Raw genomic sequence first — 25,312 nt, 5'->3', positions numbered from 1 at the left:
AAGTTTTCAACGAATCCCGTACTTCTTTTGTCGTCTTCTTCTGCGCAACTTGAAGAATCACATCATCAGGTAATGCTTGGAATATGAATGCTCGAGCCTTCTTACTTTTCTTTTCATCAACAACCGCGCCAACTCGGTGCTCGATGGATTCCCATTATCGCCTCCATCTTTATTGCCCATGTTGTGTAGTTCGTGGGTGACAACATCGGGTAGTGGAGTGGTACACCTCCATTCCCGTTCTCTTTTGATTGTATGAGTGCCATTGGTAAAGCTCACATCAAGCTCTTATTGTGAACCCAAAAGCTGTGATACCACCTGTTGGAATTGGGCCTTTAGGATCTTGTGGATTCACAACAAACACACACACACTCACATAGTAAGTTATAAACGAGAAAGAGAGAATTTAGAACACAAAACTGGTTCTGTATTTCTTCTGCTGAGTACAGGGGTGATTAAAATACTATTGCTAACAAAACTTCCGAGAAACTTGCATCAACATATGCATTAATGGGTGTGGCCACATGCCACTTTATTCTCCTAAAGACATGTCTTTAGAGGACCATATCAGCTCAACGGCTATAAACTAGAATTAACCTAACAATTTCTGGGGACGATCATTTAGCGGACGTACTTACAAAACCATTAGTAAAACCTCGCTTTCAACTGCTAAATTCCAAGATTGATCTTGCTTCCCGCTCGTCCATCTTGCGGGGGAATGTTAAGTGATACCATCAATTTAATTGTTGTATTTCATTTAAATTCAAATTGTTATACTAGGTCAATTAGAGTTTGTTGTAAAGCATTATTTTTCTCCTTCTCTCATTCATTGTATATGTACGTACCATTTGTTTTAAATAGTATAATCAGATTTTACATCTAAAACTATTGATATCACGGTCTTTATATATTTGTTTAATTCTTAAGTTTCTTTCCTTTTTTTTTTTTTTTTTTTTTTTTTTTGCCAAAATAACAATACGGCTGTTAAATTTTATATAATATCTTGATATATGTGTGTATACTTAGTGGGAGTAGTAGACATCCATCGTAACGTGTTTGATGAAACCCAATTAGTTTCATTGCACTTTCTTTTTATTATACAAAATATTCAAATTATTACTTTCATATTATAAGATTCTATTTTATATATTTATCATTAAATAGTACTATTTTAATTAATCAACGATATAATAAAAAATTGTATTATTTATAACAACTATATTAAAAATCTCTTAAATATGTTGGAAACAATAAAATATTAAATATGTCTTTTAATATTAGTATTGAATATCAAATTCCCCAACAATACTTGACCTATTATGTTATCTCCATTATATATGATAATTAGAAAAAAGGACTTTGTTATATTACACATTCTATATAAAAGGTGCAAATTTAGGTGTTACTTTAAAGTTGTTACAAGTAACACTTTACATGAAAATATATATCGGATAGAGTCAATTATAAAAATAGCTGCTACATATATAATTTTGAAAGCATTGCTGGATGTATTTTTAACGATGTGCAATATTAAAAAGAATAAGATAATATATTATGTAAAAAACAGTGGTTTTTAGACTAATTGTTTATCTGTGTATTTAGTTTGTTCAAAACACAAAACCATGTAATAACACTGATATTTAAAATATTGGTTGAAAAAACATTATTTGTCGAACAAACTAAAATATACGAATGAATACACCATTTAAACCCTAAACCAAAAAACAGCAAATTATATTTGTCAATATATTATGGGTTATTTTGGAAATGACATGTTTACAGTAGAAAATTATTCACATAAATAAAATTATTCGATGAAAGGAAACGAGACGACATTGTGAAAACGAAACCAGTTGCCATTCAAAATTACAAATATAAAAATGGGTTATATTACTAGATAATTTGGGTTTTTGATTTTTTATTTAGTTTTTTGTTGCATGTGGGTGTCATTTGACATTTGAAAAAGGCTATAGACCTTTCAAAAGGATGCTTATTACCTGGTGTGTTTCAAGAATATACAGAAGTATAAGATTAACTTTGCATTTCTATGAGTAATTTCTTGTTCATACCTTTACTTAAACAAAGTTTTAACCTAGCTTCTCCAGCTATTGGATCTATGTGATTAATGGAAGATACCACTGTGAGACTATAGAATCAATGACTTTTCAAAACAAATGATGTGGAAAGAGTTCACATCGTTGAAATCCTGGAAAACAATGATTAATACGAGCTCGTTTGGTTCTTCTAATCCCTCTGAAGGGGAATGATACAATCTTCACCTACTTTTATTTTATATTAGTGGCCCTACATTCTTTCAAAATCTGGACACCGATCAACAAATCACTTCTAAATACTAATTTCTGAAGAAAAAAAAAAACTATCTGCATTCGTTGCTTGATGCGGGTATACTGCTAATGTTTATATATATATATATATATATATATATATATATATATATATATATATATATATATTATATATATATATATATATATATATATATATATATATATATAAAGGTCGTTTATTGAATAGTTCAAAGTTAAGCTTGAGATAAAATAAATTTAATGCCAACCCAAATAATTGTCCGAGTAACTCTTGAGAACGAGCGCTTAAAAAAAGAAGAATGTGGCCTAGTTGTCTTGGAAGCGTTGACATGTGTTTTAATATACAAATTACAGGCTATTCTCTCTTGGTGTTACTTGCTATTTATACCTCTCAGCTTTACATCCAAAAACATAACCTCCCTCCCTCAACCCCATCCTCTCTAACTACCGGTGAACCATGAGAGTTACCACCGGTGTCCCGTTCAGGGCCCCTTTATGGCCTATAGTCATCGCATTAACCATCTTTGGTGTTGCTAACCTTATAGCTGTCTCGGCTGATCCTTATATCTATTCTTCACCACCACCACCATATATGTATAAGTCTCCACCACCACCTGTGCATTCACCACCACCACCATATTTATACAAGTCTCCACCACCACCGGTGCATTCTCCACCACCACCATATTTGTACAAGTCTCCACCTCCACCGGTGCATTCACCACCACCACCATATCTTTACAAGTCCCCACCACCACCGGTGCATTCACCGCCACCGCCATATTTGTACAAGTCCCCACCACCACTGGTACATTCACCACCACCACCATATTTGTACAAGTCTCCACCTCCACCGGTGCATTCACCACCACCACCATATTTGTACAAGTCTCCACCTCCACCGGTGCATTCACCACCACCACCATATTTGTACAAGTCTCCACCTCCACCGGTGCATTCACCACCACCGCCATATTTATACAAGTCTCCACCACCGCCAGTTAAGTCACCACCACCACCATACTACTACAAGTCTCCTCCTCCTCCGGTGCATTCTCCACCACCACCTTACTACTACAAATCCCCACCACCACCAACAAAGTCTCCACCACCACCTTACTACTACAAATCCCCACCACCACCAACAAAGTCTCCACCACCACCTTACTACTACAAATCCCCACCACCACCAACAAAGTCTCCCCCACACTATTACTACACTTCTCCACCACCACCAAAATCCTACTACCCAGTACCTTACCCTCACCACAAGAAACTCATCGTGAAGGTCGTGGGCAAAGTTTACTGCTACAGCTGCTATGACTGGAAATACCCAATCCAATCACACGCCAAGCATCACCTCAAAGGTATAAACTTTAGTTTCTCGCACTGCCTTAACTGTTTTATATATAAGAATTGATGTGTATGCATGTGCTTTGATAGTTGACCCATGTTCTATGTTTCTGGTTATCAACATCGCTTTTACCCAACGATACATAGAAACATATTGACAATTAATTTTCAGAAATATTTATCTTATCTTTTGGTTTTATTCGTCTACTATCTTGCATTTTAAAATAAATAAAAAAAAAATCAAAATGAAAGATATGTATATTTCTCAGAAAATGAAGCTTTAATTTTCTAAAATTTCATTTTTGAGTTAACTTGTTAAGACATATAATCATATATTGATTTCTTATTATACCATATAAATTATAATACTTCAAAAAAATAAAATAAAGATACCATGTCAACATATTCTTTTTATGAAAGGGTACATTATAAGTTATACATTTATGAATATTTTGTATAATAGTTAATAATATTTATTTAATTTAAATATTTAAACCCAAAGTCATATCATGCATAGCATAACATTTTATAGTAACCGGCATATTACAAAAACTAGGTTGACCAAAAAATATACATGAAGTTGATTTTTTTTTATTTGTGTTGAAAAAGGTGCTGTTGTCGAAATTACATGCAAGGCTGTTGGCGAGAAAGAAATTTTTGCATATGGAAAGACTAAGATCAATGGCAAATATGCAATTACTGTTGAGGGATTGGACTATTCTAAATATGGAGGAGCAAAAGCTTGTACCGCTAAGCTTCATATGGCACCAAAAGGAACCAAATGTAATATTCCAACAAATCTTCATGGTGGTTTGAAGGGTGCCGTGCTAAAGGTCAAATCCAAAAATGCTTATGAGGTTGTCCTTGAGGCTGAACCATTTGCATATGCTCCTAAGACTCCTTCTACGCTTTGTGAGAAGCCAAAACCAAAACCAGAACCCACTCCTTCTCCATATTATTACAAATCTCCACCACCACCGCCACCCACGTACTTGTACAAGTCTCCCCCTCCACCCGTTAAGTCTCATCCAGTATATCACTATACATCACCCCCACCCCCTAAGAAATCACCACCTCCTCCATACCACTACACATCACCCCCACCACCCAAGAAATCACCACCTCCCCCATACCATTACACATCTCCTCCCCCACCGGTTAAATCTCCACCACCACCATACCATTACACTTCCCCTCCACCACCAGTGAAGTCTCCTCCAAAGTACCACTATACATCACCCCCACCACCTAAGAAATCACCACCTCCCCCATACTACTACAAATCGCCTCCACCACCAGTTAAGTCACCACCCCCACCTTACCATTACACTTCACCACCACCACCAGTGAAATCTCCACCACCGCCATACCATTACACTTCACCACCACCACCGGTGAAGTCACCACCCCCACCTTATCACTACACATCACCTCCACCACCAGTAAAATCTCCGCCACCACCATACCACTACACATCACCTCCACCTCCTGTTAAGTCACCACCTCCTCCATACCACTATACATCACCTCCACCACCAGTGAAATCTCCTCCTCCACCATATCACTACACTTCACCACCCCCACCCGTGAAATCTCCACCACCACCACCATACCATTACACTTCACCTCCCCCACCCGTAAAATCCCCTCCACCACCTTACCATTACTCATCACCACCACCACCGTTGAAATCTCCACCCCCACCATACCACTACAATTCACCTCCTCCACCGGTAAAATCCCCACCACCACCATACCACTACACATCACCCCCACCCCCTATGAAATCTCCACCACCCCCATACCACTACACTTCACCTCCACCACCAATTAAGTCACCACCACCACCATACCACTATATATCACCACCACCACCAGTTAAATCCCCACCACCACCTTATCATTATACATCACCTCCACCACCTGTGAAATCTCCACCTCCTCCATACCATTACACCTCACCACCACCACCAGTTAAGTCCCCACCACCACCATACCACTACACCTCACCTCCACCACCAACTAAGTCCCCACCACCACCATACCACTACACATCGCCTCCTCCACCAGTTAAATCACCACCACCACCTTACCATTACTCTTCACCTCCACCACCAGTTAAGTTCCCACCACCACCATACCACTACACTTCACCTCCTCCACCAGTTAAATCACCACCGCCACCTTACCATTACTCTTCACCTCCACCACCAGTCAAGTCCCCACCACCACCATACCACTACACTTCACCTCCACCACCAGTTAAATCCCCACCTCCACCTTACCATTACACATCTCCACCACCACCAATTAAGTCCCCACCTCCACCATACCACTACACATCACCTCCACCACCCGTGAAATCTCCACCACCTCCATACCATTACACATCACCCCCACCACCAGTTAAGTCACCACCACCTCCATACCACTACATATCTCCCCCTCCACCAGTAAAATCACCTCACTCGCCCGTATACATCTATGGTTCTCCTCCACCCCCAACTAATTATTAGACTCCGATAACTTTGTTGTTTGAAAGATACAACCATGTAAGTATATTTTTTTATTTCTTTTTGGATATCATGGAACATTTCAAACACTATAACCAAAATTTAAATTCTATGAAACATCCATAACAAGTTCATATCTTTTTATGTAGGTTTTATTTTGAGTACGGGTTTAATAAAGAAGGCTCCTCAAGGAGATGTTTGAAAAAGTTGTTAATCCACATCCATTCCATTGTAATAAGGTCTTAAACATTGCACTTCACATCATCAATCTTTTTGTTACAACCATTTCTTTTCTACATCGCCGTTATGGGTCATCCTATCCTTGAAAAAGAGCTCGAAGGGTTACATATTGGAAATGTAAAAAAAAATATAATTTGTTTTCGCCGGAAGAGGGTGATAAGAGTGTTTTGGCTTTAATATTTTTCTTTTCATGTTTCTTATTTATATTGTATAAATTGATAACTGATGGTTGTTTTATATTTATATATTATTGATTTAATCTTCTCATTTCCTTTTTTTTTTTTGGAGTCTTATATTATAGGAGATATGACCATGCACAAAATATTGGTAACAAAAATTAATTACATGAGCCTATATGGATTACCCGTTTGACCCAAGATAAAAACATTGACAAATAAATAAATATGAAATTAATTTATTATTTAATGAGTGTCAATAAATAATTAGAACTTATTGCAATTAATTGTTATTTGTTTAATTTTTAGTTAATATTTAGGAATTAATCGGTGGGAACTAAATAATTATGCATAAAAGAATTATAGAACTTATTTTACTAATTAATAGATAATTCTAAACGATAATTAGTGATGAATAAAATAATATTTTCCTTTATTCAAATTTGAAAATGATAAGATTTTCCACCAACTATATATAAAAGGGGCAAGCATAAGGGGTTCAAGGCTCTATTCAAACACGTAAAGTCGGCCTCCCTTTTTCCTCTCTTCCTCTCTAGGTAACAACATGAAGAAAACACAGGTTTCTTAGTGGTTAAAATTCACAAGTATGTAAAGCTAGGATTCTAGCTTTCTTGTTGATGAAAGGGTATGATATTGTCAAAAGCACTCTTGATTCAGTTCATCAATCTTCTTGACATTTGTTAAAGGCATTTCTTAAACCTCCTTTAAGGGTTAGAGTTTCTATTAATAGAAAGAATCATGATATCGTGTTTAATCATATATGTTCTTAATTTAAATGCTTATGTTGTTTTCTATTTAATTAACTATTTTCATATGAAGAAAAAGAACACCTTATTATCCAATAATAGTATCAGAGCCTTTGGTTCTTATTAATAACACTTAGAAATAAGTTTTGGAAAACTTAATGTGTATGGTCTTGTATATATATTCTGGGAAAGTGTGTATAAAATATACACATTATAGTCTCAAGTTCCATGATGATATGGCAAGAAAGATTTTGCATTGAATTCAAAGTGTTTGATTCCCCTTTATTTTCATTTTCTTATAATTTTGGTTGTATGTTTTAGCATGAAATCATACAACAAAACCACGAAGCATGTTTATATCTTATGTATTTAAAAGAGTTTTATTGACATTGCAACATATAAACAAAGATTGTTTTGTAAATTAAATTATTTATTTAAAATATTTATGAAAATAATGTTATATTTCATTTTAAGGATATGGTAACTTATTGAATCATATTGGACATGTGTTTGTGATGTCTTGAGTTGTTTGGTTTATTTAAACTAGTTTAATGGTGACTTATATGATGTCTCCTTATTTCTTTGTAATGTACTTTTCCTTTGGAATTGTAATAAATATTATATTAGTTAAGAATATGGATTCGATTGCAAATTATAGATAAATAAAGACCAAAGTCATCAGAGAAAGGGATATCGTGATTGGAGTCTTATTAGATTTCCATTTAAGTATCGGGTGTAGATGAAAGTGCGACTGGGAGCCATGCATCATTGTTGTTGTTTTTCCCTAGAATTACCTAGTTTTTCCTTATGGTGGCTCACTAGAAAAATGCATAGGACTAAGACAGTGGTTACCATTAGTTGCATGTGATTGTGTTATTTAATGTTTTTGTAACAACCCAAAAATCAAGACTATAAAATTTGATTTTGAGACTAATAAATCCATCATCCAAACAACATCGGAGAAATCATGGTGAATCATAGGGTATTAGTATCATCCAAGTACATCAAAGTAATATAAAAATACAGAACGATGTGGTGTGTGCACTGCAATCATCCTGGGCTGCTCCCATTTGAACCAGAAGTACGTGAAACATAAACTAAAAACCGTAAGCATAAAGCTTAGTGAGTTCCCGAAAATACCAAATACCATACACATCAAACATATGATGGGCCTCGCCCGTCATCGGACCCCGCTCGGTAAACAGATCTATCAGTCATCAGGCCCTGCCTGGTATACATATAAACAAATAAACATATAACCATATAAACACATGCAATAATGACAAAAATAATTAACATACACGATCGTCATTGCGCCCCGCCCAGTGAACATATAAACACATTTCACATGTAAGTGTCACACAGATAACTAGCATCCTAAACATAACAAACCACGGGTCGGCATTGGTGCCTTTGACCTGCTAAACATAGTGAGGAAACTCACTTTAGGCTGCAGAATCACTCGGATAAAATTTCAGTCTGTTGGTCCGGAAAATCCCCGCGCTAACATCGTCAAATAAATATCCAATTAATAATTGGATCACGACCCAATCAAGAATCTAAGCTACTTGTCCAATATCCAGCGTAAAAGACCATTTTACCCTTTTTCTTACTTGGCCCAAAACCAAAGCCCAACCCATTGCTCAAAAGGACCAAATTCCTAAATGACATCCTAAGGCCCAATAAGCCCCAACTTCCAAAATGGGCCCCAAAATCATCATGGATGTAATACCAAAAAACCCATAGCCCATCCATGACCCAAAGTTAGAAGTTCAATGGCCCAACAAGACCCAAACCATATAAGCCCAAGATATGGACCAAACCGAGAAAGTCAATCCAAAGTCAATTTGCTGAGTACACAGGGCCTACTCAGCTCTTACGTTTAGCGTAATCCTTCCGAGGTCAGTATTCGCAGCATACCAACTGGGTATGTCCGACATACTCCACTTATTACCTACCCAACCCATTAAGTACTTAACTTGTTAAGCCAACATTCTAAACTCCCGAATCTAGTCCTAAGTGGCGACTTAATATGTAAAGTTGGAAACTTTACACCCATGCATGGCTTAATGGGGCCCAATAATAAAAAAGAAGCTTAATAAGAACCTTAACACTTGCATGGACCAATATCTTACATAAAGATTGCATTTTTATGGACAAGGGACCTTAATGGATCTAAGATCTAACATCCATGGCTTCTGGAGGATCAACTTTAACTCAAAAGACCCAAAAATGCATAAAAACACCCTAAGTTGGATCTAGCACATAAAATCATCAAGATGAGAGCTTTTTACCTCAAATGGCTTGCTAAGGTGAAGATGACTCTAGATCTACAAGCTCAAGCTACTCCCAAGCAACCTCCAAGTGTTCCTTTTCTTCTTCTTCACAACAAAACACCAACAAACTCACTTTCAAGCTTAAATCTCACCAAATACACTTAAGGTTTCGATAATAGGGCATAGGGTGATGGAGGTTGGTCAATAGTGTGTCCAAGAGTGAGATAAGTTGTTTGAATATGGTGCAAACCCTAACAATTAGGGTTTTTCCCCGCACCACGTACACCATGCAAACCCCACGTACACCCCGTGTACATGGATGAAACTCGCAATCTGGAACAAGCTAGTACACTAAGAGTAACAAGAGTACGTCGTATGTACTAGCTAAGGACTAAAATGTGATGATTTTTGCATTAAGGGACTAAAGGAAACATACCAAATTTTTGAGTGTTACAATTTTGTTTAGGATTGTGTGATCAGGAAACTTGTTGGAATTGATACATAATTTTGACATGCAAATGTTTTGACAAAGATGATAATTTATAAAAAAATTTATGAATAATTTAAAGTGTTATAAAAGATAATTTTGTCGAAATATAGTCAAAATTGTTTTATTTAAAAAAGCAAAGACCCTTTTTGAAATATAAATCATATTCTACCCATTTGTAATACACACTTGTTATAAAGTCTTCAAACATGTGAAAGTACATTACTTAGTTGTTAGGAGAGTGAAGTAATGTTTGTGATACCTAAAAGCATCAGGTCGGATGAAACGTATGGTTCAAATGGATGATTTATTGTCTTAGCTTGTGATTGGTAGAAAACTCGTCATAATATAAGATAAACATAAATATAGATTAAACATGTCAATGTTTACATAAATTATTGAATCTCACAGATCTAAGAGTTCCATAGAGAGTAGAATTGGTAAAGGGTTTTACCTACTTAAGTAGCTTCTCCTTGTGATTACATCTCAAATATTCACAATTAGAACTGAAATATGGTTCTTATCCTTTGATAAAATAATTTACTGAGTAACTGGTTTTATAAAGAATATAATAAAATCACTAAAAAAAATTAGATAAATTTTTATAAGTCCTCAAATGCAAACTCCTAAAACTCATACTTTTCACTACTAAGCATCCTTTTAAATGATAAATTTAACGGATCAAAAATCTTGACTAGTGTCGTAATCTAGGAAATGTTTTCATGTACGATAAGAAAGGTCAATCATTGAACCACCTGCTCATAATGCAACTAGAGCTCAACTAAAAGAGAATAATGATCCTTGAATCTATTGAGGTTGCATACCTCATGCATGTAACCATGGTTTTGGATATTCAAAAGAGTTTTGAAAACTTTGGGGAGTATGATATCATTATGTCGGTTAAGGAAATGCTTCAAGTACAAGATAGGTAGGAGCGATGTGACATATTCGGATCACTCACGGGTTGTAAGCTACAAGAAGATGGAAAGGTCATTATATATATGGGAATAATATTCTAGTAATGTACGAAAACAAACAAGAAACAGGAAAAAGTTGAGGCATGTGTTTAATACATTGTCCTTAAAACAAACTCGCCTGCTATCAGGTGTTTGTTTCTTAGGATACAACTAGAAGGGGTTCTTCTAGACCACCCGAACCCTCATTAGGCCTAGATTTTACCTTTAACTCAACAAGAAAACTAATAAAATGAAATGGAGAAGAAGAGCTAGAGTTTTTGTATTCTTATTGGTGTCCTCAAATGGTTGTATAATAGTAGTATTTTTACTACACATTTTATAATCTCCCATTTAAAAACCTCTATTAATCACAAAATTAATGTGTGTTAATATGTAATTAAATTGTAATATTAATTACAATTTCAGTTACAAAGGAAAGAAATATTTGCATGAAAGGTCCCTAAACTTTTCTTTGCTTTCTCTCAACCATTAAACTCTTTTATTTACTTCTTCCAGCACCCTTACTTTAAGGATTAATTTATCATTCATATAAATCCATTTTTGGACGTGTTAAAAAAATGGAAAAAAGCCATTTTTATAAACTGGTTAGCACAAATTTTCCAACAATCTCTCACATGAATGAAAATTGATCAAACATTTTCAAGCTACCTAGATAAAATCCAATAGTTTAATCATGCATAGAATAGGAAGGTGTTATCCTTTGAAGCTTCCATTAAGATACATATTTATTTTACTAGCGGCCCAGTAGAATCGATGTCCTTGAACTGTTCTGTCGTTTGTGCAAATAATCAATATGTGTCTCACATGATTATCTCTGACCTAGTTTGGTTCTCATTGGTGTGTCCATTATGGTCATGGACACTTGCCTGATTGTGTAAGAGCTCTTAGGAATGTGTCCATACAATTCCCTTTGAAGCGACCCCACTTATCTCGCACATAGGTGATTATATAATAATCATTAAAAGCTAAATAGTGATGATTACCATTATAGCGTCGATGGGTATAAGCTTAACCTATATCACTGTTTATTGTAGGAGTGAGTTGGGGATTGCCCCCACAGTGATTCACAAATGTTATATGCAAGTAGGTTGTCCCATTGAACCTAAATCTTGGGATGTCCAATCAACTAGGTTTAGTTTTCCTTCGCAATAACTTATTAATCTACCGGTTTTAGTCTCATTTCTCATAACAACCTCGCATTCCAAACATTTCGTTAGCGGATCCGCAACGTAGTATTAAAGACAATTCATCTTGAGATTCGTTGGTGAATGATGCTATGTGTTTAACAAATATGTCTAGACTCACCATTATTTACATTATCATATACATATATAGGAGTTATTGGCTCGTCATGGGACGTTTCCCAAGAACTTACAAAGCCTTTAGTTCATTGTCCAATCTTGGATAAACTTCTAAAATTGATCTCCTATATTTTCTAACAAATGTTTACAACTATCAATATGGTTCTTACTATACCATAGTTGCCACTATCAAATAATGATATAATTATGTCAACACAATACGATAAGCATACACACTACATGTATTTGTGAATTCAAAATAGCATTGGCCAGATGTAATTATGAATATACCATACATGAGCCTTCTTGAAAATATCATATTTTTCCATGCAATCTCTTCCTTTAACTATCCACATGTATAATTCTTAGGCATCCTATCTTAAGTATTCTACTATGTGTAAGGTCCTCAAACGGATCTTACTAGTGATCAAATAGCAAACACAATTAGTTAGCAATAAAGAACAAGTAGAATCGAGAATAAACAAGCTTGCACACGCTTTTCTATTAGGAATAACGTCTGGTACAACTTGTGGTTACAACAACCGTGAACTCTGAGGTATCAACAACTGACAAAAGACCTAGCACACCTCTATATATACTGGACCTGGGCTAGCCTTGGGTTTACGGCCGTAAACTCAATGTCGGGTCGTAAACTACATATAAACTACCAAAAACCTACTATTGACTCAAAAGAACCTATTACATAGAAAGCCTAGACTAAACCACTAATTAGATCCTTCAATCTCCCCCTTGGTTTGGTGCTAGCTTGAAGTCAATCTTTGTCCACGATCATTACATCATCTAGCCCCATGGCTCCATTTGACATCCACTTGTTTATGATCGCAGCAACCATAGTAGTGTATTCTTTCGCGACCGACTCAAATATCTCCTCAGCAACCTGAATCTGAAAATGGCTCAAATGATGAATGTTCCCTTTTCTAAACTGGAACAAATCCCTTCTGTCATATAGAAAAATGCACCCCTCCTTAAGTTTGATGAAAGCAGATGTTGTGGTTTCATCAAATACCCAGTAGTGCATAGAGCTAAAGGATCCATTCGGGTAATCTTGAAGCACAGGAATTTTTTTGACCTGATTTGTAGCAGGCCACATCACCACCTGGAGTGGATTACCAGTTTTGGGATCAATAACGTCACGATGATCCATTATCACAAATTCAGTAGTCTTCATATTCGAAAAACCCTTCTTTACATGATCTTCCAAAAAGTGCTTGAATTTAGTTGCCTGCTGATTATCTGTTGGATTTCAGAACGGATATTGAGATAGATCTGAAAGATCCACCCTGGTCCAAGAGTTAAAATCATGACAATCCTTGTAGAGCTCTGTATTGCCGCTCTTTCTGCGAACAATCCACATTTTTAGGGGATCATGAAAAACCCAAGATATGATACCTGACCGATCACCATACGTGTCTCTAAACCTTACGGCTTCGAGATCCGTAACAGCGATAATGGATTAATTTCCTGGTGCATTCTTATCGGAACTCCTCTTGAATAAGATTTGTCCCTTCTTGGCAGCTTTCTCTTGTCTATCTCAAATGATCTCTAAAATATGTGGAGCATGAGCAGGCTCTTCTACAAAACGATTCACCACTCGAGAAGTTTGAGCAGTTGGCACGGCTATAGGATGAGCTTGGGAGTGAAGACTGATTTTATGCTCATCTGCGGATGTCTTGTACTTATCACCAAAATCTTCTTCAAGCTTCTTCTTGAGATTAAAGTAGCTTTAGGTCATTGAAATGATCTTGGAGCTCAGAGATTTGCTTGGACTTGATTGCTTTATCTTGGAGATCAGAAACCTGAATCTTCATATTTTCTTATTCTCACTTAAGAGATCTTCAACACGAATGCTTAGCTTAATGTTTTTCTGATCTAGCACATTTATTCTTTTCTGAAGCTCATCAACCACGGAGTCAACTTCTCTTGGCTGACCTTCAATAAAAGTAATCCCTTTGCCCTTAGAAGAAAGTGCAGCAGCTTGTTCTTGAGCAAGATGTTGGGCCAAGCGCACAGAGGTTGAGTCAAGATCAGTTCTTGGAGGAGAGAATCCTGGTGGAACTGAGGAGCCACCTGCTTCAAGGAATGTACTAGGGCACTCACGTAACGATTATGTGGTTACAATAGTAGGAGTGGTAGTGGTAGTTTGAGTAAACGGAAAGCCCTGAGACACGCTAGAGTTCAGATGCCCGAACCTAGGATCTCGACGTATTCTTTTGGACGGAGGCTGCAAAGTCTGGTCAGTTGAGAAATCACCCTGAAGTGGCTCAGATGTAGGTGAAGCAATGTCAAGGGGAGGAATCCCTCACACTGTCATCATTGGAATTGTAGACACAACCACTTGTTCTGTAGTAATGGAGGGTTGATTCGAGAGCGTCTTCCGAATCCCTACTCTCCGTTGCCATGTGAGCAACATCACTGAGATTATCTAGCAGTGAGTTAAGGTTGATGTTTGACAGAAAATCATCATTAGTTCCAAAATTGGTAGGAATCTCATCTCTTTCGAAACCTGTGAGATTGAGGTCTTCAGATTGATTAGGCTCAACAGTGTTCTTATAAGACCCTTCATTATAATCTCCTTCAACTTGGACATTTTGTAGGTCATGCTACTCTGCAACTGACACAGCAAGAGCAACAGTCTCTTCTCCATCTTGATCCGATACGGTGATCACATCTCCTTCTAAGATAACCTTTTCATTTGAAGTATGCTCTGATGAAATCTTGTCTGAAGATCCATGTGACTCGGTGGCTTCGTTCGGTTCATCAAATCATCCGAACTTGACCAAAGGATACAACCCCTGAAAGACCACCTTCCCCTTAAGGTTTTGTTTAATGAGCCCAATGGTGTGAGGGCCCAAAGACTTCATATCGAGAGTATCTCCATCCTTCACCAAGTTGGGAAATTGCTTATTGATGAAGAGTTGAACGAATCGAGGGTACATTAGGAAACTATCCTGAATAGTGGTATTAATGTTGACCACAAACTCGTGTAGGATAAACCTAGAAAAGTTGAAGTTGATCCCCGCAACGAGAGAAACAATAGCGCCAGTGTTTCTTAGGGATATCTCATCAGCACTGGACCTTCTGCCGGAGATGCAGCTCACGAACACGTGGGCTAAAAATCTCCAATAGGGCGGCAGAAGTTTCTTCATAGTTGGTGGAGAATCACCCTCGTACCCCATCTTCCTTAGTATTCTTTGAGCATCATCAATACCAATCTCTGTGGGAAAATTTTGGAGGTTGTTGATCAGCAGAGTCTCTATCACGAAGGTCTCATCAATGACAATCTTGCATCCCTGAATGATTGCATTCACAGTAACAGTTCCATTATCATCCCTTGTCATTTTGGCAGTCTGCCAGAATTCCCGAATGATCTTCTGGTAGACAACCATGTTCATAGTGATGGCAGAGTCCAGACAGCATTCTCGTAGTCCGTGAATCATCGACTTGAAGTCCCCATGGTTCAATGGAGGATCAGCAAGAACCATAGCCAGGTCATGCATATCTGCAAATTTTAGAGCTGTCATTTTATCTGCACTAAAACATACCAAGTAAGACAAGAGAGAAAAGTGAGCAATTAAAATTTTAGATGATTTAATTTTGACCCCAAAAATGAATTGATAATTTTAAAATTAAATTTTAGGTCAAAATCAGAGTTTGCGGTCAACAAGGGTTTACAGCCGTAAACCCATGACCGTATGCTATTGGCCGCAAACGGAGTTTACGGCCGTAAGCTTCGGCCGTAAACTCCGATAATCAGTTTTTCGTCGATTTCAGGCTCAAAAAATCATCAAATCACTGAAAGAAATGCATATTCCTGGTCGAAAATGTGATACCTTTTATACCTTAATTCCCTTTACCTAATGCTCACACAGTGTAAGGCAGAGTCCAATACAGTCCAATATTTTTTTTTTTAAATTTAAAAACAAATCTTTTTGAGGATTAATATTAAAACTAAAATTAAAAATAAAACAAAATAAAATAAAATAAAAATTAATTCTGCAAAATTTAAAAATTAAAGATAATTATTAATTTTTAACAGTTATTAAATAAAATAAAATTAATTTAAAAATAAAAATAAAAATAAAGTTAAAAATAAATAGAAATAGAAATAACACCAGACAAAATATACAACAAAAATTTAATTACTGAGAATAAATTTGTGATGTTGGGATCAAAGTTGTTGAACAGCCTTATTCCACTTGTTGGAACCCTTATTTTCACATCTTCGTCTGATCAATCGTCATTATTGTGGTCCACTTAAACATGAAACATTTGTGACATAATTTTGGACAATTTACCAAAAACATGACATTTTTAGCCCTTATCCTTAAGTAAATTTCTTAGGGACCATTTAGCTGACGACAACCAGGGATATTGTTGTCCACCTAAATTGAGCAGCAAGATCTACAAGCAATCTGTATGTGTTCAATTTTAAGTGTACTAGAACGTGTTTTCCGCTTCCTGATATGCTCCAGCCATCAAGGACTTCCAGAATACTCCTTACACCGGGTGAGCAGACAATTATTAAGAGAGAAGATAGATTTAGAATGCATATGTTGTACATCCAGGTCGGATTTCTTCCAATCATGCACAGGATGAAACATATGACTCACTGAAGTTTTTAGAGGGATTGAGAAGAGAATGGTGCATATACTGTGTACCAGGTCGGATTTTGAGTCACGCAAAGGAGACAGTATATGTCTAATAGATAGAAAGAATTGCATAGATAGAAGATACAAAGAGATAGAATTGCATATGTTACAGTCCAGGTCAGATCTCTCGATCACCCAAAGAAGGCAACATATGACTAACAGACAGAAAGAAAGAAAATAACTTTCTACAGACCTAGTTTATCGGAATTCTCCAGTCACCCCATCAAAACCGGAATTAAGGATAGAATCCGCACATCGAGGAAAAGTGAATCCACAATTCTAGATACGTATTCTTTAGTGTGACTAGTAGATTCCTGTGTATATCTCCCTGCTCAACCTATCCGAGCGTCGTATTATCAGGCTAAACGGATCTAACTAGGTCAATGTTTGTCAAGTCCTTGAATTACTTAAGTTTTAACTCTTCCTAGTCAAGTCCGTTTAAAATCTTTCATGTCTACCAGCGTATCGAGCACAGAGCGTAGACAATTCAACTTTAGGTACATTATGCAGATTCAGATTGCCCGTTATCGCAATTTCATTTCCCGTCACAACACCTGCAAACAAAACTTTCAACAATATTTTTAATTTTTTGGATTTTTGTTGTTTTTGGATATTTTTTTTAATTTTTTATTGTTTTTGGATTTTTGATTATTTCTCTCCCTAAATTTGTGCATGGGTGAGAATAAAAATAAAAGAAAATAAAATGCGCAAATTTAAATTAACCTACCTACAGAAACAACAATAAATTTTAAAATTATGAAGAATTAAGGAAAAAAAAAAAAAAAAAAACTTAATCCTCAAAACGAATCATTTTCAGAAATCCTACAAGCACATCGAAGTGAGCTTTGTTAAAAGGCTTAGTGAACAGATCTGCCACATTATTAGCAGTGAGAATTTGTTCCAACCGGATTAGTGAAAGTTCATAACAGTCTCTTATAAAATGAATTTTAATATCGATGTGCTTGGTTTTAGAATGTTGGACTGGATTTTTGGTAATTTAAATTGCAGCCTCATTATCACAGTAAATGGGGGTTTCTAAGTAATTCAAACCGTAATCCAACAGCTGATGTTGGATCCAGATAACTTGACAACAACACGTAGATGCAACAACGTATTATGCCTTCACTGTTGAGGTTGAGACAATGTGTTGCTTCTTGCACTGCCACAACACTATTCTGTCACCTAGATATTGACACCCTCCTCAAGTAGATTTCCTATCAAGCTCACAACCTCCATAATTACTGTCAGGAAAAGCGTATAAATCAAATTCAGAATTGTTCGGATACCAAAGACCCAATTTTGGGTACCTTTGATATACCGAAAAATTCTTTTGACAACAATAAGATGTGAAAGTTTAGGATTAGCCTGATAACGTGCGCATTGAAAAACTGCAAACATGATGTTAGGTCGGCTTGCAGTAAGATACGTCAGTGATCCGATCATTGATATGTAGAGTGTCTGATCTACGAATTCGCCATCTGGATCTGGAGTCAGAAGACGTCTTTCAGCCAGTGGCGTTGATGCAGATTTAGTGTCGTGAATCCCGAACTTCTCAAGAATATCCTCCACATACTTGGCTTGATGTAGCAGGATTCCTGTTGAATTTTGTTTGACCTGAAGCCCCAAAAACATGGTCATCTCCCCCAGAGAACTCATTTTTAACCTCTTTTTCATAACACCTTCGCATTCCTTGCAAAGTTGCGGACTGGTCGACCCAAAGATAATGTCATCAACATAGATTTGAACCAGAATCTGATCAGTACCAACATGCTTAATAAACAAAGTTTGATCAATAGTGTCATGAGAGTATCCATGCTCGAGCAAATGCTTTGTTAGTGTCACACCCCGCTAAAGCGGAAACATGAGGCGTGGCAGTATAAAGGGTTTCATAGCAAAAGTTAAAAGACAACACCAACCATAGTATAAAAAAATCATTACAATTTTACAATGGGTTTGAAAAACTTTTAAAAGAAATTACAATGTAAAATGAAATACAACACATGCGAATGCTCCTAAAAGTGATGTGTCCCTAAGTGCCACTTACTCGATGATTCCTGAAAAAGCATGTAAAACCAGCATCAACTATAAAAATAGTTGGTGAGTACTCACAGATTAAAAATAATATAAGTTTCACGAATCAAAATCAAAGTTTTGATAGAGTTTTCCATAAATAAAAATACATTGCAAAAATGAGTAAATAAGTTTATATAAACAAAGTTTGTTGCCACCGTGAGAAATAAAGTTACGTCACCCAAATGAGATGCAACGTTCATATCCTCATGGAAATAAAGTTCGTTGCTAAAATGAGTAAAAAAGTTTTATTGCTATAATGAGCAATCATTTTCGTTGCTACAAGGAGCAAAAAATTTCATTGCTAAACAAGTATATAAGTTTTTAGTAATATAAGTTCGTTGCTATAATGAGAAACAAAGTTCGTTGATATAATAAGCATAAAGGTTTCGTTGCTAAAATAAGTATACAAGTTTCATTGCTAAAATAAGTATACAAGTGTTGTTGCTAACATGAGAATACAAGTTTCACGTGTGCATAAATATTCGTATGTGCATCAAGTTTCCATTCATGAGTTCACAATCCAAGCCTAATGACCAAATCGTGCCCTATTGACTACTATGTGTATCGCAAACATAGTGTATAACATGGTAAAATGCACTCAAGCGAATCGTGCGAGTGAGGAGTTGTATACCTCCTAATAGTGCTATCCATAATAACCATAGGCTCAAAAGAGTTAATAAGTTGTGTCTAGAGATTCCAGGGACTTAACCGCGATACAGTCCTCATGAATTAAAGTAACATACACATACATACAAAATATAGCAACCAAGTTTCATACGAGTCAAAATAAATACAACGAACATAAAAATTTTAGTACATGCTTTTCCACCCCAAAACATTTAAAAACCGAAAATAGGGGACTGGTGAATACTCACAATATGCTAAATATAGCAACCAATTTATACGAGTTAAATAAATACAAAGGATATAAATAGTTTAGGACATGCTTTTCTACCCCCAAAACATTTAAAAATCAAAATAGGGGTTTGGTGAATACTCACAATATGCATTGAGATGATGCAAATGGTGCCTTGACTACGCTCCACTCGTACCACTATCGATTCCTACAATAATGGTATTCGCTAGTGAGTCTCTAATCGAAATCTAACACTAGTATACTTACTACTACAATAGAATTATGCCAATAGTGTGTCAAAATTTAATATTGATATGTTACAAACATTTTTCTGTGAAAATTTAATTTCAATGAATCAATTGTTATATAGCAATTTAAGTGGAAATTTCTCATTATTGAAATGTTAATATTTAATATATTAAGAGGTGTTCCAATGATTCAATATTCAAAACTAAATCAATTAAGCTCTAAAATTTCCCAAACTTTGCATTTCAGTTTTAATTGAAGTCAAAGACCTGAAGATAAATTTTCTTGAATTTTTGATTTGTCTAACTATTTTTCACCATACTAGTTTCTTGAATAACTAGAAAATCATGAAAAATACAAAACAGTTAATAAAAGTTTCCAAACTTTAGATTTTGGTTCTAAATGTGTTAAAAGACTTCTAGATAAATTTTCATGGATTATGGATATGCATAACCATTTTTCATATATTTAATTCTCTAACTATATAAAAACTCATGAAAAATAGAAATAAGTTTAGAAAATGCCCCAAAATTTTCATAGTAATGTAATTACACATACTTAATCTCGGAAAAATATACAAATCGGTTTCTAAACTGTTTAACCCAATTTTATGATTTTTATGCCTTTATTCTAATAAAAATTAGGATAAATAGAAAACAATTTCCAAAATTACCCAAACTTTTTATACTAGTGTTATTACACATTCTTATCATGGGAAAAATATAAAAATAGATTTCCAAATGATTTAACCCAATTTTATGATTTTTGAGCATTTATTCTAATAAAAATTGAAATAAATAGAAAATAGTTTCCAAAATTGCCCAAAATTTTTGCAACATTGTTATTAGTCATTATTAAGCTAGGAAAAATATAAAAATGAATTTATAAACTGCTTATTCCAATTTTATGATTTTTGTGTATTTATTCTAATAAAAATTGAGTTTAAGTGTATTTAATCTTGGGAAAATAGAAGAAAAATAGTATACATAATAGAAAAATTATCAAAATTTTTATGTAGCATCCTAATATACTACTGGGTGTTCTGGTAAATTTTCATAATTTTTGGATGAGTAAAACTATTTTTTTGTAGTTTTTAGTCCATTATAAATACAAAAATCGGAGAAAAATAGGAATACATTATGAAAAATTCTGAAAATATTTTAATAAGTCTTCCACAGAGAGTATAAGCTGCGAAAATTGCTAAGTTGCCCTTTCACCTTCTCTAAAGTGGTTGTATGATTTATTGAAGCCAAAAAAAAACAAAATTCAAAAACATGTTAAACGGTAACAAAAATCGATAATCTAATTTCAAGTCATCATTTAGCATAGGGGTCATCCACGAATTTACCTAGGATTTATAGACCTCAGAAAGTATTTTATATGATTTATTGCCCTATTTTGTTTCAATAATTATAATAATTCGAGAAAAATGAATTATTTTCTGCAAATTTACAGAGCATCTTATTTTGTTGATGGGAATCTGGGAAAAGTTGGATTTGGTCAGAAAAGGAGTTTTAGATATTTATTTGGAAATAAATCCTTCATGAACATATTTGAAAGCTTTTAACAACATACTTTGATGATCTAGCATCTAAGCTTGAAGATCATCACATGCATGTTGTTTTAAAGATCATTCATGAGTTTGAAATGTTCAAAAATCATTTTTGAAAGAAAACTTAGAGTGCATGTGGTGATTTTCCACCAAAAGTTGTAGAAAAATGCATTTTCATGATCTTGACTTAGGTTTAGGTCCTTGGATTTCACCATTTACAACATGCATGTTGTTTTTGGGTGAAATCCTACCACCATCATCATCAAAACTGAAGTGAATGAACATGCACACATATTTTCTAAGAGAAAGGTATAGAAAAAGAAGGAAATGCAAGAAAAACCTTGAAAACATGGAGGAAAATGAAAGGAAATCGTGTTCTACCTTAATGAACACCACTAGATGATGGAGATTTTGAGTTTCAGGTGTGTTCTTGGACTTATTCTCTGGAAATTTTTGTGGGTATAGAGAAATGAAGAGAGAAATGGAGTGGTGGTGATGAAGAGTGTGAGAGAGAATGAAAAGGTGAAGAGTGTGGAGAAGAGAGAAATAATTATGTGTTTTGGGAAGAGGAGGAGGGTCTTGGGAGAGGGGAGACCGAGATTTTGGGTGAGAGAGGCTCCCTCTCTCTTGTTTCTTTTATAAAAATTTAAATCTTTTATAAAAATATCAAACTTTTTATAAAATATACACTAAAATCAAGTTTTTGCTCATAAAACCTTTATTTTACTTTATAAATTAAGGGTGATGTTAATGAGTTAAATTTTATTTGCCTTGAATATATTATACTAATTTAATTATTATAAGATAATATTACAAGGTTTATAATTATTTTTATAGAATTTTTAAGGTTAAAGTTTGTAAATATGAGTTTTTAGGGCATTTAGGGTTTTCGAGAGTTTGTAAATCTTTAGATATCAATATTACTTGAATTTTGAGACTTCAAACTATTTTAGAGTTTCATAACTCTTATTCAAAATAGAAATATTGTTTGTAATTTATTTTTATTGGTTTATTGGCGTTTTATGTAGTGATTCCGAGATTCAAACGAAATTGAGGAATCAAGTATACTAGTCCTAGTTTCAACTTTGACTTAAGTTTCTATGAGACTCTGACCTAACTTTTACTATTAGGTCAAGTGAATGAAGTGTGTATATGATTCATGAAATGGTGTTCGAGTCAAAGAGTGGCCCAAATAGGGATATTCACTACAGCTTAGTAGATGTAGAATTCACATATCATTGTGAAATCTAAGTACACTATCCATTGATTCTAATTGTTTCCAAGTTTCTAGTAGGTTATAACTTAGCTTCTAGTTACTAAGTCTAGTATTTGTCATGCATATACATGCAACTAAGTTTATTCAAATATGGAACTAACTCGGATTTTGACGGTTGCCACAGTTAGAGTCGCATACCACGCTCGAGGAGCTTGATGTAGCCCTACAATGCCTTGTCCAACTTGTAGACATGATTAGGAAACTTTCAGTCAACGAACCCAGGGGGTTGATCAACGTAGATTTCTTCCTTCACCTTGCCATACAAGAAGGAAGTCTTGACGTCCATTTGGTAAACATTGAAGTTCATGTAAGAGGCATATGCAAGGAAGATACGAATAGCCTCCAAGCGAGCCACTGGAGCATACGCTTCAGTGTAATCAAGACCCTCGACTTGTCGAAACCCACGAACCACCAATCGAGCCTTATTTCGCACTATAACCCCTGAATCATCCTGCTTGTTTCGATAAACCCATCATGTGTCACGAGACTTTTTCCCCTTTGGCAACTCAACCAACTTCCAAACCTCAATTTTATCAAATTGATGTAGTTCTTCATGCATTGCATCTACCTAGCTGGGCTCATTCAAAGCCATTTCAACATTCTTGGGCTCTATTTGAGAAATAAAGCAAGAGTAAAGACAGGTATTGACATCTCCACTCTGACTTATGGTTTTAATGTCGTCGCCCAGCTAACCAATGATGTTATCGATCGGATGATCACGTTGAATCCTTGAGGGTATTTCCTGGCTGATATCATTAAGCGAGACAGGAAGATTGTGAATATTGAAACCTCCTTCATTTGCTGATTGAGCCTTGTTAGACGACTCTGCCACTAACTCATTTGAAAAATCTTCAGGAAAGAGTTGCTCCATAAAAGTTGAGGTAGCACTGGAAGCATCTTTAGACATGAACTCTCTTTCTATAGGAGTGAGTGGTGTAGCTTCAGCATCAGGAGTATCATTTTGAACTGGAGATTTCGGACTGTCAGGATGTACAGATGACTCCCCCTCATGTGAATCGAAGGGCTCCCCCTCAGGCGAAGTAGGAGTCTCCCCCTAAGGATGTTAAGAGGATACCGTTGGAGGTCTGTAGACAACTTCTTTGTCTTCGTATTCAGAAACAATCTTTGAACCAGAGACAGATCCAGATGAGCTACATGAAAACACATTAATGGATTTGAACAGAGATGTGTGGTCAAACAACCAGTCCGGACCTACTCAAGCATCCGTCTCATTTTCTTCCAACCAGCGCATGTCATAAGATTCTACAACCTGCTTTGTCTTCTTATTGTAGACCCTATTTACGGTGCCAGTAGCATACCCTACGAAGTAACAATCATCGGCTTTAACATTAAACTTCGGGTTGGTCTCTAAGTGAAGAAGGGTGCAAGGGCGGCCAAATACATGGAAATGACTGACTGAAGGCTTATGACCATATAGAATCTCATACGGGGTCTTCATCTGAGCTTTGTTGATCAACACGCGATTTTGAACGTAGCAAGCAGTGTTTATTGCCTCGGCCCAAAAGAAAACTGGTAGTTTGGAGTCATACAGCATCGTCCTTGCAGCGTCTTTTAAAGTTCTGTTTCTCCTCTCAGTAACACCATTTTTTTGGGGTGTGTGAGCGGAGCTGTATTGACGCATAATACCCTTTTCTGCACAAAAATGATCGAGTACAGAATTCTTAAACTCTGTTCCATTTTCGATACGAAACGCCTTCACTCGGTTGTTAGTTTGGTTCTCAATCAATACAATGAGCTTCTTAACTAGATTAGCAACTCCAACTTTGTTAGATAGAAAGAAAACCCAAGTAGAATGAGAGAAATCATCAATCACAACCAGACAATAGGAATTTTTGTTAATGTTGAGAACGTTTACTGGTCCAAACAGATCCATATGTAGCAATTGAAGCACGTGACTAATTGAGTTGACCTGTTTTGGAAGGTTTGCTTTTCTATGATGCTTACCTTGGGCACATGACACACACTTCTCAAACGTAATAAATTCCTTGACAGGCAAACCACGGACCATCTCATTCTTTGCAAGACGATTCAAGTTCTTGGCGTTAGTATGACCGAGTCTTCGGTGCCACAACATTGTATTTTGTTCGGAGATCTTTGAAAAGAGGCACATAACTTGTTCTGGAAGATTGTTATTCATATCTATGATGTAAGCATTCCCATCCCTTTTAGATTTTACAAGAATCCACTCTTCTGGGATGACAAAG

General features: G+C 35.7%; 1 protein-coding gene across 1 annotated transcript; it reads left to right on the top strand.

The window, feature by feature from the left end:
- The first annotated feature begins 2,743 nt into the window (after positions 1-2,743).
- Positions 2,744-6,697, top strand: LOC145031324 (uncharacterized). The gene is made up of 3 exons (XM_078979857.1): positions 2,744-3,691; positions 4,287-6,229; positions 6,340-6,697. Exons 1-2 carry the CDS (start codon positions 2,782-2,784, stop codon positions 6,191-6,193), a joined length of 2,817 nt encoding a protein of 938 aa, XP_078835983.1. The 5' UTR covers positions 2,744-2,781; the 3' UTR covers positions 6,194-6,229; positions 6,340-6,697.
- Positions 6,698-25,312: the final 18,615 nt, after the last annotated feature.

This window comes from Lactuca saligna, chromosome 2 (assembly GCF_052625555.1).
Source record: "Lactuca saligna cultivar CGN05327 chromosome 2, ASM5262555v1, whole genome shotgun sequence".
In the NCBI taxonomy this organism is placed as follows: domain Eukaryota; kingdom Viridiplantae; phylum Streptophyta; class Magnoliopsida; order Asterales; family Asteraceae; genus Lactuca; species Lactuca saligna.
The sequence above is the reverse complement of the archived record's forward strand: the minus strand, read 5'-3'. Positions and strand labels throughout refer to the sequence as shown.